The 17,347-nt window shown below is 38.2% G+C and overlaps 2 protein-coding genes across 4 annotated transcripts; both read right to left on the bottom strand.

Moving 5' to 3' along the window:
- Nucleotides 1-688: 688 nt before the first annotated feature.
- LOC149013495 (pentatricopeptide repeat-containing protein At1g74900, mitochondrial-like) lies at nucleotides 689-5,198 on the bottom strand. Its single transcript, XM_089158920.1, has 2 exons — nucleotides 5,035-5,198; nucleotides 689-2,608 (listed from the first exon to the last, which is right to left on the bottom strand). Exon 2 carries the CDS (start codon nucleotides 2,406-2,408, stop codon nucleotides 882-884), a length of 1,527 nt encoding a protein of 508 aa, XP_089015046.1. The 5' UTR covers nucleotides 2,409-2,608; nucleotides 5,035-5,198; the 3' UTR covers nucleotides 689-881.
- Nucleotides 5,199-6,464: 1,266 nt separating this feature from the next.
- Nucleotides 6,465-14,496, bottom strand: LOC149013494 (spindle/kinetochore-associated-like protein). 3 transcript variants are annotated; one of them, XM_089160087.1, is made up of 10 exons: nucleotides 14,346-14,496; nucleotides 14,122-14,246; nucleotides 13,914-14,026; nucleotides 13,752-13,830; nucleotides 12,227-12,303; nucleotides 10,515-10,620; nucleotides 10,372-10,401; nucleotides 9,980-10,093; nucleotides 9,227-9,324; nucleotides 6,465-7,163 (listed from the first exon to the last, which is right to left on the bottom strand). In XM_089160087.1, the coding sequence occupies exons 1-9, from the start codon at nucleotides 14,440-14,442 to the stop codon at nucleotides 9,247-9,249; spliced, it is 819 nt and encodes a 272-aa protein (XP_089016213.1). In that variant the 5' UTR covers nucleotides 14,443-14,496; the 3' UTR covers nucleotides 6,465-7,163; nucleotides 9,227-9,246. The 3 variants fall into 3 exon arrangements, with proteins under 3 accessions (XP_089016213.1, XP_089016214.1, XP_089016215.1); XM_089160088.1 differs by having other exon boundaries at nucleotides 6,465-7,143; XM_089160089.1 differs by lacking the exon at nucleotides 6,465-7,163 and adding an exon at nucleotides 7,203-7,532.
- Between the last annotated feature and the right edge of the window lie 2,851 nt (nucleotides 14,497-17,347).

Below are 17,347 nucleotides of genomic sequence, written 5' to 3'. Positions count from 1 at the left end.
AATAGAGACATTTGGTGAGTTAAATCCAACTGGTCCTTACAGTCATTTGTTCATACAAAGACATTGAGGCAACCTTGAGAGTTAAAAGTTCTAAAAACCCTAGATCACCCCATAAAACGTAATCAATCCCGGACAAAACTCTCCACGTCAGGGAGTCAACTACATTGTTAGCTTGTTATACTCCAAATCATCAGTCTCCAATTTCAATTATCTTATTGGGTTTTATAAGTCTGAAAGCCATGTCTAATGAGTTCATCGCCCCAAAATATGATCTTGTTGAAATCTCTAATCAGCAATCTGCAATCCCCTGATTTTGAAACCATACTGGAGAATTCTTGTGAACAGTATTTATCGGGACAAAACCTTGAGTAAGTACAAGCTTCTTGCCCATGGGATTCAACACTTTTCCCTGTTGCATAGCGATCTTCAAACAAATATATCTTTGGGAGACCTGCACAAGGCTAAGTTTGAACTCCATCAGCTAATATGAGAGAACTTCAAGCAATCTGCCTAGGGTTATGGTCCTCATTCTGTCTAGGAGAATGTGGAGTGAATTTGTCCATTTTTCTGACCTCATTCCATGCTAGATGGCTTAGTCCGGCTCTTTAACAGTCAATCAGCCTCGGTTTCACATTTAACAGTACCCCATGATCCTTTTATATCAGGGTTCCAAAAGTCTGCAAAATATTCAACGAAAAAAGTGTTCGATCAGAGTAAACAATAACATTAAACGGCCTGTCAAGTCAGCATGCTAAGTTCAAACACAATTTCAGTGTGTTAGAATTCAACATGAAGGACACAGGGTAACAATTAAATAGAAGTACATGCAGCAACAGGCAATGCCTTGTCGTTCCAGTTCCAAGCTAATCAACAAATTCGTTTCACAATTTAAATTTACAAGCAAGACGGCCAAGCATGCTCCGAGATCTCAAAATTTCCTGAGCAAAACCCTGATTACCAGTCAGCAAAAGCCCATTCAAGACCCGGTTGAAAGTGAACTTGCGAGGCACAAATCCTCTCTCTACCATCTCCATCAACAACTTCCCCCCAAACACCAAATCTTCAGACTTCTTTCTTACAAACATTGCACTAATTAAAATATTGTATGTATCCAAATTGGGCAAGCAATTCCCACCATCCATTTTCCCAAAAACATCCAAACCCTTGTCAATCTCTCCGGCATCACATAAATAACGTATGACAATATTGTACGTCTGAACATTTGGCTCGCATTCATCGTTCTTCATTCTTTCCATGAATTCCATGGCTCTATCCATCTGTGAAGCATGACACAGTCCTCTGATTAAAACATTATAAGTAGTCACATTGGGTACATAGCCTTTCCTCAACATCTTCTCAAAAATCAATATGGCATTCTCCACGCTGTCCTTCTTGCACAAAACCTGAATCAATGCATTATATGTGGCAACTGAAGGAAGACAACCTTCCCCTACCATTTGCCTAAAAACCTTTTTGGCCTTCTCAATCTCGCCTGCAATGCCAAATCCATGGATGACTGTAGTGTAAGTAATAACATCAGGCTTACACCCCCTCTTCTTCATCTCAGAGAAAAATTCCCAGGCTTCCTTTATCTGCTCAGCCCTGAAGAACCCATGCAGCAGTATATTGTATGTTGTAAGGGTTGGACTTAAACCACTCTCCACCATCTCCTTCAGAACCTCCAATGCCTTGGGTGTTCTCTTTATCAAACACCAACCATTAGCGATTATGTTGTAAGTAATAGTGTCCACCCTAAACCTTCTCTTGAAAACTTTAAAGAGTGAGCACGCCATCTCAACACGCTTGGATTTGCAAAGCACATCAAGGAAAGTGTTAAAGGATGACAGGTCCTGAGGACAGCCATGTTCATGCATTGATAGGAAAATCTTAACTGCCCGTTCTGCTTTGCCTGCTGACACATATCTCTCAGTGATAATAGCAAAGGTTTTAGAGGTTGGACCAAGATGGCGCCGGCGCATCCGAGAGAGGAGGGTCCAAAGGGTTTTGAAGTCATGCAATCGTCCAGCAATGTCGATGGCATGATCAAAAGTGGAGGTGGAATGTCTGTATCTTGGAAGGTGTTCAAGGGAGTCAAAGAACTGAAGAGCCTTGGGGCCATCATTCCATATGTGTTTCAGGACTTGATCAACAACATCAGGGGACCACTGTATGTCACATTCTTCTAAGGTTTTGGTTAGATTTTCTGGTTTGCTTTTCAAGATGAGGTTGGTAACACGAAGAAGGGAATCTTGTGATGATGAAAAAGGGGTTTCGATAGCTTCATGGTGAAATGAATGTTTAACAGTGAAGGGAGCTTGGATGGATTCAGTGGATTGAGAAAATAGCAATTGCAGCAAAAGGATACAGTTGCCTCTGTTTGGGAGGGTTGGCTTGCAAGGAGGGAACATTTAAAAACATTTTGCTTCACTCATCACTATTTAAATAGTGTGACCTGCAAGTCTTGACAGTATATAAGCACCCCAAGGGAAACATTTTGACTTGCTACAAGAAATGTGTTTTGAAAACACTAGTCCCCAAGTTCCATGCTCTTCAGTAATGATCCATTCTCTATCATCAATCATATTTGTTCCACTACTTTTATGCTGCCCTGTTTGTTCAATGACATTTTGGTGAGATAAGTGCATGCAGAGGGCACCATGGTTTTGTGACCTAATATGGCCTCAACATAATAATATTCAGAAAGGAAAGAACTTGCCTAACTTGACATAAGATTAAAAATGACTAAAATTAAATTCAACCTTATTAAAGCATAGACTTTCACTACAATGTACCTTGATTCACAGACCTAAAGCCATGACAACTGTTGAGTTACACATTGATATGTAGTTGAATGGAAACAATCACTTAAACAACATCCAGGAACTGCCTATACATAGTTGGATAATAAATAAATACGAAGTGATAGTCCTCAAATGTTCTAAAATAAGTCCACTAAAAGGGTCGAAGTATGGCCGAATGGACCCAATGAGTCATCTATCTGACCATGGGAATTTACCATTGCAATAATAGAGCCAAGTGAGAATGTCAATTCCCAATTGGATATAGCCAGAAAGCAAGATCCAACTTGCATTCACATCCACACATCTAAAAGCTAGTGAATTCAAGATCCCTATATTGGGGGGGGGGGGGGTTAACCACAACCTCTATGGTCAGGATACATATGACAACATTTCAAAGTTCAAGAATCTTTAACCTTTATATACTAGCAGATAAGAGGAAATTGCACTACATATACTTTCCAAAGGATCCGTAATAGCTAGTATTAGTGAGCGGGCAACACAATGCAAGGCCAAGATATACTCCATTTTTAGGTTCTCCGTCTAACTAATTTCCTATACAGAATCACCAAAGAACTTCAGCTAATCATTAACTACATCAACAATGAATTCATCACATGCGAGACTACTAAAAAAAGGAGAAAAACTGAAGTACAGCTCAAGCACAAGAATACAGCTGCCTTGAGAAGTAGCAATAAGTAGAGCCCGATTCTGGACCAAATCACTAGGATATAATTTTCTAGAGGTCAGCATATTAAACTAATCCCAGATCTAGCAGTTTGAAGCTGAACAAACTTTCCAATAAACTCAGAAATTCATAGTAACAGCAGCCACTAATTTTACTAGGAATTTATGGAAGCCTTTGTTTTTAAGGAGAATATTACAGTCTGATCTCATAACAAAACTTAATCACATATTTACTTTAACATTTTATGTGTCTATGATTCAAGAAATCTGGAACAGAGAGATCAGAGCACACAGGAACACAAATTGGATACAGATCATCCCAATCATCAAATAGAAAATCCCAACCCAGTAAACCAACTCAATTTGGAAAAATTACCAAAAACTAGTCCAGAATTCACATCAGGTTGTCTTCAACCCAAACTTAAAAAAAGTATATTTAAAATAAAAATAAAAATAAAAAAAGGCATTTAGTGAGGAAGGACGAGCCCGAGGGAGAATATTTTGAAAGCATGGACATCAGTTCTTGCTGGAAATTCAAAGAAGGTTGTATGTGCATCAAGGTTTCAACTTGAAAATGGAAATTTTGTCATGGGTAAGATATAAGTTATGTTGCATGAGTAGCAACAGAATAGCCTCAGCTTCATACCATGTCTTATGGGTATGAATAAATATAAGGACACCAATGGTTTTGGGTATTAACCAGACTTGGAATGCAATAATGCCCAATAAATATTTGCCAAAGTAAGGGCTAACTCGAATCTCTGGATACGGAAGCTTAGATCATTTCTATTTAAGGAACAAACGTATAAGTATAATGCTGACTATTAACTCCAAAGACCAATAAAGTACTAACCAGAAAGCTTTTCTGGCAAAACTCCTATTAACTCGACCATCATCCATCTCTTTTCCACTTGATTGAACGTATAACAAGATAAATTTTAACAGCTGGAGTACAATTTCTGATAACCAGTCACAGTCTCTGGGTTATTAATGAATTGGATCAAGTACTGACGAATAATCCCTAATGTCTAAAAACCTACTCCACTTACAAAATCTTCACAACATGTATTAACGGATGGACGTCATTGAGGATATTTCGTCATGCATAAAAAAAGGGAACGATGAGCGTCGAACAGAACCTATCGTGATACTCTCTCCTTAACCCATTTTTCATTAGCGAGAAGTGTAAGGAGAAAAGCCTAACCTCAACCATTTCTACTATCGAGAACGAAGTTCAATTTAAAGAAATGCTTTGTCTTCTGAACAATCAACACCGAAATATAACCTAAACAGAGAAAATATATGCTGCACATCCTTGAAAATCCTTTTAAGAACAAAAAAAACGAGAACTAATTCTACTCTCAATGACAACTAAGTTAACACCAACGCCCAATACCCACCAGGCCTAGAACAAAAGCCATTTTTTTAACCCCATGTGTGCAGAAAACACATTCCCGTTACGCCTAAAGCCTATTCAAAACAGAAAGATGAGTACAACTCAAAGATGAGTACACAAGAAAAGACGAAAACGCAAGGAGGAGGGACTTACCGAGAAGATAGTTCAGAGCTCATTGGCTACCGCTACAATCAACTAAAAATCCGGAAATGAGGACTCGCTGGGTTTTCAAATTGGAATCGAGAAGAGGAAGAGGAAGGTAGCTGCTGTTCTGAAAGCATAGCAAGAGAAGAGGTTAAGAAGTTCTTCCCTCTCGATTTCGGGGATTTTCTATAATTCAGATTTAATTCGACAAGTCAGTAAAATACAAGATTTTTTCCCGTGCGCCCAGTCACTTCGAGGGGTCTAACTGTTATTTGGTCAACTAAATAGGGAGGAAACTGTTATTTACCTTTTCTGTATTCACACAAATGTCCCCAAAATTCTCATGAAGTTCTTCAGTAGTTCAGTTCTTGTTTAATTGAAGAATATCCCCTTTTACCCATCATTAGAAAAGTGTGCTGCATTGCAATGATGAAAATGATTCAACCCAGGAATTTTGACAAGGGAACAAGTATACGACTTCAACATAATTTTCTTTCCATTATGGTTTTATAAGCGATGCTTCAACAAGATGTTTGGTTTTGTCTCTTATATCTTCCAAAATATTTGATTTTTCTATCAGATAGTTTAATCCGTGAGGACCCTTTTGAAAGAATGATCTGTATTCGGACGAGAAAGTATACTTCTTCAGAATCACAGATTGCTCTGACCTTTAAATATCCAAAGTTCCAAACAATGTTTAATTCAGTCTCAATTCCGCAAATATGAGATGTATGGCTTGGGGGGGGGGGGTGCCATTATGAACTTGAACACGTCTGCTCATACCACTTGCCTCAGCTTGTGAAGAACACTATCGATGCCATGAACAAAAGGTAAAGAGAGCAAGTCAGTGAAATAAAATCTATAATTTGTTTGGGTGTAAGTTTCTGTTCAATGAACTCCAATGGTCAATATGATAGATTGGATAAAGTCAATGTTTAGAGATATGAAAATGGAATCTATCCAGGAATGACTGCCTTAAATGGAATCCAGTTTTATGCCTTCTTCAGTGGTGCTACTTCCCATTTCTACATTTCCACCTTGAAAACAGGTTTCATTTGTTTGGAGTCTCTGAAATTATCCCAATTTTTAGTGTTGGACCAGAATCACATACTAATTCTGAAAATAGAACTTCTCTTTTTGGTTGAACAAAATAAAACTTAACATCAAACTAAGGATGCTCAAAATTTTGCTGAGTAAAGTAGACATCAAGATGTATGCCTTTTCTGGGTTGTGGGGGGGGGGGGGGGGGGGTTTCAGAGCATCAAGACATGCCACACCATTGGTTTTGATTTTGGAGATAACTCTGCTCTGCTTTCATGTTCTCAAGAAAGAAAACTGGATCCCCAGGGCAACAGAATTTACATAGGTGAGGCACAAGCAGAATTAGAACTGAGGCTATGCTGGTTTCATAGTATATGAAGTACTCTTCCATCCTGATGTAAACACATTACATGAGATCATTTGCCATTAGGCACCTTTGTGCCTAAGGAAATGGAGAATAAATCATCATTCTCTCACTATTTGATATTGGATTGTCATGCTCAAGAACTTCACATCACACACGAAGTGAGCATTCTTATGATACAAACGAGGATTGGGTGCCACACAAATTTCGTTTGGGGAATAAACAGACATGCATCAGATTCAATGCTCTAATCTAGAAGGCCCCAGTAAAAATAGTAGTGTTAAAAAAACCACTAGATAAGATAAAACAAATACGTAGAAAAAATAATTGCATAAGAAATCATTATTACTTGACATGCATATGTGAATGTGGTATATACACATCAACATCATCACATTGAGCTTTCTAGTTGTTTCGCTTAGAGAATTAGATACGTCGGTTAGGTTCCTTCTATGCGGCAATTTACTGAGCCTGAAACTTTGTGAGACTGCCCACATCACCAGATTGAATTCAAATGAAACTGAATGTTATTGTATACACTCTTGTAGCATTGGAAACAAAAGTTAGGTACTAAAACAAATGACACATCTCCACTGCAATAGAGATCCAAGCTAAAGGAAGAGCAATGTACAGATTCATGCTTAATCAACCCTATGCGACATCAAAAGCAACAAATACTTGGCCTTTGATAGTTAAGAAGAGCTCTAATCCTCCTGCAACAGATATCCACAAACTAAAATGGTGTTAACAACAGATTGATATGTAAGATGAGATATATACTGACTACAAGGTATGAATTTGTCCATTTATGCTACCGGTGCAAAATTCCAAAAACAAGGATGAGTTATTTTGGATTTGGTTAAATTTATTTAGCCCATACGAACCTATGGTTCAAGCAAGTTAGGTTTAGCTTGATTCCAATGGTTGCATGAACCATGGACTTAAGAGTCGTTGAGTTTTGTTTTGTAATGGTTCAATTCTATAAGCCCAAAAATTAGGGATAGTGTAAAAGATAAAGTTGCCAAGTCATTACCAACTTTGAATCTCTCTTGTCATGACACTTCATGCGATGGTGTATATCCCATCTCCAGCTCCATATTCCCTTCATGTATGTTAGGAACCCAAAATTCAAGGGATGGAAATGCTACTGCTGAACTTCAAGTTTGATTAAATTGATTAAGACTTGATTGGAAATTAATGGACAATGCTGGAAATTGAAAGATAAAGACACAGAACTCACAATGATAGGGGCGAGTCCCCCCCCCCCCCCAAGAGAAACCTGACTGCCCAACTCTTCACTCAATTCTCCTATAGCCCCCGCACCTACTCTCCTCTTCCCCTTAATCAGAATTGCTCTCCCCTGCCCAACCGTTTCCCCACTCAGCCAACCAGCTGCCCCCACATTTCCTCACTTCAAATTCATGCTTTCCAAAAAGTCCATTTTGCCCTTTAGAGTGTAAACCCGTTTCATTAATTGTCTATTAATGTATCAATAGGATACTGTATAATCCTTCTATGTAAATAGGATTAGGAAACTCTATCCCCATGGTTGTGTATTCCGTCCATGCAATAATCACATTAGGAAACTCTTTCTATATGTATTGCCCATTGAGGCTTAATACAAAACAGATAGATGCATTGCATCAAACTTCCTTGTGTTTATTTTGTTAACAATCTCTTTATTTTTTCTGTTATGTAACTACATTTTGTAGACAGTTAGTATTTTACAAAGTTTTTATTCCTAGATTACATATCTTTCTGATTTTATAAGCACAAGAGAAGGGACACCCTCCCAACGATTCTGGCTACGGAAAAAAAACTTATGTTCTCTATGGAGACATATGTTACTGTGGTGAATCAGCAACTGAATCCCCTTTTTGCCATCCTTTCTCTCCCCTTTTTTCTAAGTTCAGCCAGCCATAAGGTCATATCTAACAAATACTCTCAAAAAAAAGGCTTCATGTCTTACAGGGTAAACTGAATTCATTTCCTTCTGAATTTAATTCCACGTTTCTTGTGTCCTTTCTCCTGGTTTTGTTTTAATTTTGGTTCTCTCTATGATCTAGTAATATTCTTCCAAGGTTTCTGTTCCTACATATCAGTTCTGTCCAGTTGTGTTTCTGTCTTCTGTTAAAGATTGCAGGCCGTTAGACCGTCTAGTTAATCCCAATTTTGGGTCTGATTTTCCTCCCAAACAGTGCCATGTTAGTCCAGAATGTAACTTAATCAAGTCTAAACCTTGAAAATCTACTTGTTTGAGTAACTTCGAATCCTCTGTTTTCACTTTCTATTTTCTGTCCACCTCAATTGTTTCAGGCTAGCTTTCGATCAGTTTTGAACCCCATCGGTTGTGGCTCCTAAGGCTTTTGGAGGTCAAGAAAAGAAAAGATTCAAAAAAGTTGAATTTGAGATATAGAAACATAAATGAATAATTTCATCATCATGTTTTTCCTTTAATTTTATATTTTCTCAAAGCCATTATCTGATGAGTTCTAACTAATCAAAATAAGTTTCTAAAAATTGAAACAGCCATACAAGAAACTAAACACTTGACTTGAGCTATGCAAAGATCAAATAAGCATTTAAATTCATGAATCTGAAAATGAACTAATTTCCTGATACTTCCTGTTTTGTTTACACTAGTTTAGTCTGTCAAACACAAGGCTTTATTCTATTTTTCTCCTATTCTGTACCAATATACTAAGATATGACCATAAACTTGTGTACTAAACCATCAAATCTGTGTAAATAATACTGATCCAACAAAAAAAAGATACAAAGTTTCTGAGTAAATACATAGAAACCCACTGAGCCAATCAATGTGGCTTTGCAAGGATGAACACCCGATGATGCCCAATTCTAGTCTCATTTATGCGACCTAGGTGACGAAGTACCTGTCAGCACAGCTACAAAAGTTGAAATTACGCTACACAATAATGGCATGCTTACAGATAACTAAATGAAGATAGGGACAACATACTGCAAATAAAAATCTGCTACAGTAAAAATTGTCCTGGTTAATTTTTAGCAGCCAGGCATCCAATTTCTTTTCCCAAGGAAGGATCCATTTGGTTAGAAGTAAAGTAAATAAAATATTCATTACTAAAGTGGAATAAATGAATTGAAAGAAATCAGAAAAGAAATTTCTTTTTGGGATCTAAATCAGAACAAGAATCCGTGACAAGTGACATTAAACATGAGGGGCACTTAAAATATTTAAGGTAGATGGTAAAAAATTAAGACCAACATTTGGCTGAAAAAAGGAAGTAGAATTAAAGAGCCATGATTACTATGGTTTGAGTAAGTTGCGAAATTATTCTAAGTAGTCATTAGAAAATTTTCTATCCTGTTTATGCTATATTCTTTATATCTACCTAAACAAAGTTGAAATGAGAAGTTCTCTGCTGGAATGATAATTGAATTAAAGTGCAACAAATTCCACCTAAGTATATATACTATGAGATTCTGCTTTTGTACATCACAAACCAAAACATGATACTGCAACTTCTCCTTGTCAATCAATCATTCATAAGAAGAGCAAAAACTAACAGTCAGAATCGCTTTCCCAGTATTATCAAGCTTCAATGCTGGTCCTTTTATGTCAGTTTCCAGGAAAAAATGTCTGCCTTTTACACCTTCTGCCTTGGCAATATCTCTCAATTCCTGCATGTAAAATGGAACACTGATAATCAATTAATATATCATTAGCTACGAAATGCACAAAGCATCAATGGCAAGAGAACCCATTTTGTTGAAGTGATTCCACAGGGAAAACACAATGAATTTTTCCCAGCAGAAGTGCAGGGTAGGCATGATGGTATGGAAACTCAGAAGTCTATCTCATACTGTGTCTCACTGTCTTCAGAGCAACATATTCTTACTCCAAAAAGATACTGCACAATTTAAAATCACATGGAGCAAGATGAATTGAGTGTACTTACAAGAGCCCTTTCCCAAGCAGTGTCTGCAATCTTCAAGAAAGTAGAAAACTCTAATCAGCGTATCAAATAGCAAGTATGACTAGAAAGCAGAAATTTAACAGATCTAAGATGTCTACCGTCAGATCAAACGCAAGAAGACCAACCTTCCTTTTGGGAGCTGCAATAAGTTGGGCATTTGCCTCGGCATAAGAAGCCATGTCATTGATAGCCGCATTCACCTTGTCTAGGGTGAGTCTCCCCCTCATATAACTGCAGTGTGCAGTGATTCAGATTTAGGAAATGGATAGAAATGTTATGAGTCTGGTATAAATTATCTTTGACAGATCATGCATCTATAAAATTAATGGGAAAATATGTTTGTATCCACAGCAGTTACAATAGACTCTTGTAACACAAATTATTCACCTAGGTTATAGTGCTAACAACCTCTTTTATTGAGGTTACTTTTATCAGTTATTTGTCTTTCTCCTCCGTTCACCCCATTCTTTGTTTTAGAGATAGGGACTGTTGTCTTGACCAATCCTTCAATTAAGTCACTTAGACTTCATGACAACCATGATTCTGAGGTTGAAAGTACAGTATTAATGTCCATAGAAGTTCTTGCAAAATGTTAGCTGACTCGTATTCCATTGGAGCCCATGAGATGAAGAGCAGTGCAGGCTTGAGGTAATCGTTCCAGTGCCAAGCCTTGATCACAGTATCGCAGAAACCAGAACTGGCGAGAAATTCAAGTCAGCAGGGTTAACGAAGTCTGCAACACCCTATCTGGTGCTTTTGTTACATTCTCAAGAGGAATGACCACCGAATGAACTCAGCAGAACTAAGTCATCTTCTCTAAATCTGATACAACTGGAATCTTGATCTACAGGTTCAATGTTGGTTCAAAGCCCTCTTACTTGGTTCCACTTCTAAATTGTGTTGTAGTGCTTTTCCTGATTTAAAAGATGTCAAGCTTTAATGCGTGGGTGTCATAGTGGATATCATGGTTTCTACCAGAAAAAGCCATTAAACTTCCCCTGAGTGGTTTGGTAAGTGTTCTACTGCAACACTAAGCTAAATCTCAGGTGCAATTTCCATTTTCAGTGTTAGCATTTGCTAACATGCACATCTTCAACATCTCTCCAGTCTCCACTGCCTTTTTATCTCTTCTTAGTCTCTGCTTTCTCCCTGAGCTCGTGCTTGCCAGCAGCAGACACTAAGATGATTCTGTGGCTTCATGATGAATCAAAGTAGCGAGCTCTTTAATTGGGCTTAGGACTGTGAGGATTTGGAGAGTGATTTTTGACGTGTTGATAGTTGATACTCTCAGTAAAATATTAGGGAGAGAGGGATTCAGTAGGTGTGATGTGTGAAATTGGAAGAGAAGTCCAAAATGGTGATGCATTCTAGATGGAGAGGCAATCAGTGGCGCCAGCTACCTAACTATCATGGGCAGATATGCTTTGTGGATTAAGAACAGTGGAAGATCCCAAGCTGGAGCAAGTCTACCAGTGAAGAGAATGTGAAGGGCAGTGGGAAAGCATAGGATAAAAGAGAGAGAGAGAGAGAGAGAGATGGGAGATTGAATTGCTATGAATAAAGAAAAGCAACCCTATTAACAACTTTGGTAGAGAAAACAAAATTTGTGGGTAATAAGGTAGCAATTCGCAAATTCACATTGTTAACCTCTATAGGTAATAGTTACATCATCTTATTACAGGCAACAACATAAACATAGACATGAAGATGTCTCCCATCACCAGAAATGAGCATCATTTGGTGATTATTGATAAATAAGCACATGCTCGGGAAAACTTGATTTATTGAGGCAGCAGAAAATACTCTAAAAGTGTATGGCAATGTATTATGTACTTACGATGATAGTGAATCAAGTTCTTCACCAGTGATGTACCACACAGGTGCAGAACCTCGACCTTTTTTCTCCTGCATCTCCTGCACATGATATAAAGATAAGCTGGCACGAACATTAAATGACTTGACTCGCTACCTGCTCTTGTATTTATGCGTGTAAATAGGGAGGCAGGAGAAAATATCTCTTTATGTTTCCCAAGAAAAAGTGATCTTGAAGTTATAGTTCAGGTAATGCTTGGTTATCACCTTATATGAAATTATCAATTCTTGTTTTGCACAGCTTCTGTTTGCCAGAAAACCATATTTTTATTCATCACCAGTATAAAAGAAGTAATTGGGTTCCCTAGTTTTTTTAAAGTAAAATTACGTTCTTTTTTCTACTTTTGGAAAAGAACCTTACAATGACTTCTTATCAGAGAAAACAACTTCCACACTGATAAGACTCCATTTCACTGTGCAACTTTTGCAAATTTCCTCCTATAAGTTTGAAGTAAAATATTAATTGACATTGCCCTAGGCAGTGTTCAGAGTTTGCATGGCATAGGTTCGATGAAAAATAGATTCTCCAATGACGCAAGGTGTGGGAAGTTTAGACTTTGAGACTGAACTTCAGCATCATGCCTCAAGCACACATTAATTGCCTGTTATTTTTAGGAAAGTGGAACAAGCAACATTATGCCCTTCGTTGCTTGACTTTGAAGTTTTCAAGTGCAAATCCTATCAAAATAGAAGTGCAACAATAGCCTTAAAAAGTCAAAACTGAGAGGTATCTTTAAGGAGCAGGTGACAATAACTATTTGTCTATGGATACACCCTAATGAAGCTTTCTGTATGTAACAACACAGTGTTCTTATTTCAGGTCTTCGCCGAACCATATAAGAACGATATGAAAAGGAATGTGGAATATGTAGGCAATCCAACAGAAAACCTTTCTTCTACCAAATTCTGGGGCAACACCCTACTTAAAAAACTAAACCACTGACGATCGTACAACCAGAACCTATTCACCAAACATTGGAGATCATTTTTATAAATACCATAGATGAGAAGGTAGCTCTCAGCTTCTGTTGGTTTGCTCTTTAAAGTTAATGATGAAATGGACCCAGGTAATTATCTCTATCTTCCAGAAGTGTTAATTTCTTATTCAAGCCAGAGAATTGTATTGGAAATTAACAACTAAGAAATCTATACAATTGCCATTCCAATCTTTGGTCTGACATAAGTAGAAAAGTCCAATTTAGTGCATTAAATCAAGGGAAAAACTTTTGGATCAGGATAGGGGACCTTAAGGGACTAAACTACCTGGTTAAAATGAGAGTCCAATGCAAAGGAGCAAAGAGCATAATTAACAATGTCAGAAAGACACCCAACAAATTATGAACCCAATTCTGCGGGCAACAAGGAATTTCTCTCTAAGTTCCACAAAAGTTCTAATGGCTTACAATGAAACCATGCTAACTATCATCCACCCTGACTTGATAATTCCACCCCTCATAGTATCGGCAAACAAAAGTAAGATTTTATATTACCTTGGGTGCAGCCACAGGCTCCTCCTCCAGTTTCATGGACCCAAAATGGAAGGCATGGTTGGGGTTCTCCTGTGTCATACTGAAACCAAAAGGTAAACCTACTACTTAATACCTAAGCGGGAGTCAAAACAATGATTAACAAAATTTCTGCAAATAAGTTACCAATTGTAAGGGTTTCCGCTTGACACTGCTAGACTTTCAGGCAAGCGAGACGGCATATGAGCAAACATGTGTTGGAGCTTCTTTTGTTGACGCAGGGACGCATCAACTAGTTTCTGCAATCGGAAACAATTAAGAAAATATCCCTACTAAGGTCCGATCAGATGATCACACAAACGCAACTGAAAGGTGTAAATGATAAAATAGGTACTTTGGCTTTGGGGATAGCTTCGGTCTCCTCTCGTAGTCGGTCTTTGATGGCCTGGATCTGAAATTCCATCGCCTTCACTGCCGTATCCAATGCCGATAGATCTGAGACAGACGTTGCTGGGTACACTGCAAAGAACAAGATTCATTAAACGCCTCTCAATCTAGGGAAATTCAATTAGGGGGTGGAAAAAAGGACATCAAGAGCAAATTTTAGGTTCTACTGACTGTTGCGACCAATCACAAGTTCTCGTAACTCAGAGATGCGTGTGTTGAACGAATCAATTAAAGAATCAAGCGAAGAACCAGCTTGCTTCGTATCCATTTCTTAGTTTTCTTCTTTCTCGACTTTCAGGCTCTCCGATACTCATGTGCCTCGTTTCTGTTACTTCCCACCTTTAAAGTTTCAAAAAAAAAAAACTCGCTCGGTTTCGGCGGGAATAAAGGCTTTATGATCAAATAATTCAAGTCGATCGCGAATGAGTGGGACCCACAAATTAACTTACTACGGTGGACATGGAAACATATTATCAGGCAAGTGGTCCTTTTTATTTGATTTGCATTTGTAATTGTTTGATTAATTTCTATTATTCCAAGTGTTTAGCATAGACTATAATGCTTATTTTTATTTTCGACATAATATAACATTTGGTCAATGCGGGGTTGGTAGAGTGGTAAGATCCATACTTCTCAATGGAAAGGTCATGGGTTCGACCCTTGACGGACACGCAAGCTGGCCCAAATGAACCTCGGATACAAAAAAATAATAATAATATAAAAAATTTACAACATATAGTTATGATTTGTGACCACAAATAATTTGTTGAGGCTTATGCAAATCTTTGATTTATATTTGTTATGCTCCAAATCAAAGGGTGATTGGGTAAAATTACTCTTTTAATTTTTTCCAAATTTCAAATATATCATGAAGTTGTCTTCTTTTAGATTCTTATCATCCATCTCTACATCAACAAACTCTCGTATACTCGTAGATGCTCACCGTTAGTGTTGAGCTCAATGTAGTAGCTTTTTTATGCAATTATTGCATGCTCTAGATAATTAGGAAAAGCCCTCCAACTCCGATCCTTCAAATTCATATTTTACTGTAACTTTATTTTTTATTTTTTGGTCAAACATATTTCATTGTAACTTGTCTAGGATGGATTTTGGAGTGGACTATGGTTCCGTAAGCTATATGCAAAGGGTGATGCTGTTTGTACATGTTAAACTACAATCAATAACATGCCTAAAATACCTTGGTCCATTTGACAGTCAAACAAGTAAATTAGCATATTTAGATACATGATGTTTGAATAGGCGAGATCACTAAAATTACAATTTTATCCATTATCTACAGTGGTGAACAATTTGGTGTTAAAATGGGTGGTTGCATCTTATGTTGAATGGTGGAGCCATACATTTAGAGTTGGGGCCAATATTGAACTTTATATTATAAATTTGGTAATTTGGAGGGTTTCATCTTGTGTCTTATAAGATCAATAATAAAAATGTTATTACTTGGAGCAAACATTAACCTAGAAGGGTTGACCATTCACCAGTGACAACTTTTGACCCCTAAATGTCTTTTGTTTTTGGGAAACCCCTAAATTTTATATTAGTGTAAGCATATTTTGCATTTCAAAATTTCATTTTTTGTATTGATTTTTTTTCATGACAATTTTTTGTTTTCTTTTGTGTACTAAATTATGCATGACCTTACCTCATGCAAGATGAATTGAGTGTACTTACAAGAGCCCTTTCCCAAGCAGTGTCTGCAATCTTTAAGAAAGTAGAAATTTAACAGATCTAAGATGTCAACCGTCAGATCAAATGCAAGAAGACCAACCTTCCTTTTGGGAGCTGCAATAAGTTGGGCATTGAAGCCATGTCATTGATAGCCGCATTCACCTTGTCTAGGGTGAGTCTCCCCCTCATATAACTGCAGTGTGTAGTGATTTAGCTTTAGGAAATGGATAGAAATGTTATGAGTTTGGTATAAATTATCTTTGAGGGTGCGTTTGTTTGCTGGAATAAAAGTAGGGTGGAAAATTTATTGAAAAATGTGTAAATCTTTTACTTTTCCTTTAAATCTCAAAATGCTAGATTGTTTGGTTGCTTGGGGTGGAAAAGTGAGAGACAAGTTTCTTTGAATCAAGAAAACTTGCTTGATGATGTGGCAGTCTAATTTTCCTACCAAGCCATTTTAAAACCCCACATATTTGTTGGGATTTTGTGAGAAAGTTGAGAAAAGTAAAAAGTGAGACCCACCACTATCACAGACTCACCACTATCACTTTTCCACAAAATCATTTCATTTCATTTTCTTATCCCTCACCCCCACTACACATGAGACCCACATATTTTTTTTTTTTTTCACCCCACCTTTGCAAACAAACTCAGCCTGACAAATCGGGCATCTATAAAATTAATGGGAAAATCTGTTTGTATCCACAGCAGTTACAACCGACTATTGTAACACAAATTCTTCACCTAGGTTACAGTGCTAGCAACCTCTTTTATTGAGGTTACTTTTATCAGTTATTTGTCTTTCTCCTCCCTTCGCCCCATTCTTTGTTTTAGAGATAGGGGCTGCTGTCTTGACCCATCCTTCAATTAAGTCACTTGACTTCATGGCAACCATGATTCTGAGGTTGAAAATACAGTATTAATGTCCATAGGCAACCAACCCCCACACAGCACCCCACAAGCAACCAGGAGCAATAAGGGGAAACAGAAGAGACCAAGGACGACACGGCCGAGAGCAACCGGAGAAACCCAAGCCACACCCAGCCAAGAACAAACAGGGACGCATAAAAAGAAACGGGGCGGAAAAGGGGCGACAACCAAGACACAGGGAGGGACGGACGAGCCATAACAAGAAGCCCGGAAAAGAGGGGGGGGCGAACGCAACGGCTAAAGAAAACAACAAGAGAAAAAAAAAAAAAACACAGAGAGACAAGGGAACCAGGGGGGGAAACGGAAGAGCGAAGCAGGGGGGGGAGACACCCAAGAAGAAAAAGGGGAGGGGGGAGGGGGGCCCCGGGGCAAGGGGGAACCCAGCGGGCCGGGGGGGAAAGGAGGGAGAGGAACCACGAGAGGAGCAAGAACGGCGGGAGAGGGGGCGGGGCACGAAGACAAGCGGGGGGGAGGGGGAAAGGGAGGAAACCCAAGCCGCTGGGAGAGACGACCAACCCCAAGAACAAGAAAGGCCCAAAAGAGGGGACGGGGGC

The sequence above is a fragment of the Hakea prostrata genome, chromosome 6, assembly GCF_041222555.1.
Source record: "Hakea prostrata isolate BN-2017 chromosome 6, UWA_Hpros_2, whole genome shotgun sequence".
NCBI lineage: Eukaryota > Viridiplantae > Streptophyta > Magnoliopsida > Proteales > Proteaceae > Hakea > Hakea prostrata.
This window is presented reverse-complemented; position numbering and strand designations above follow the sequence as displayed.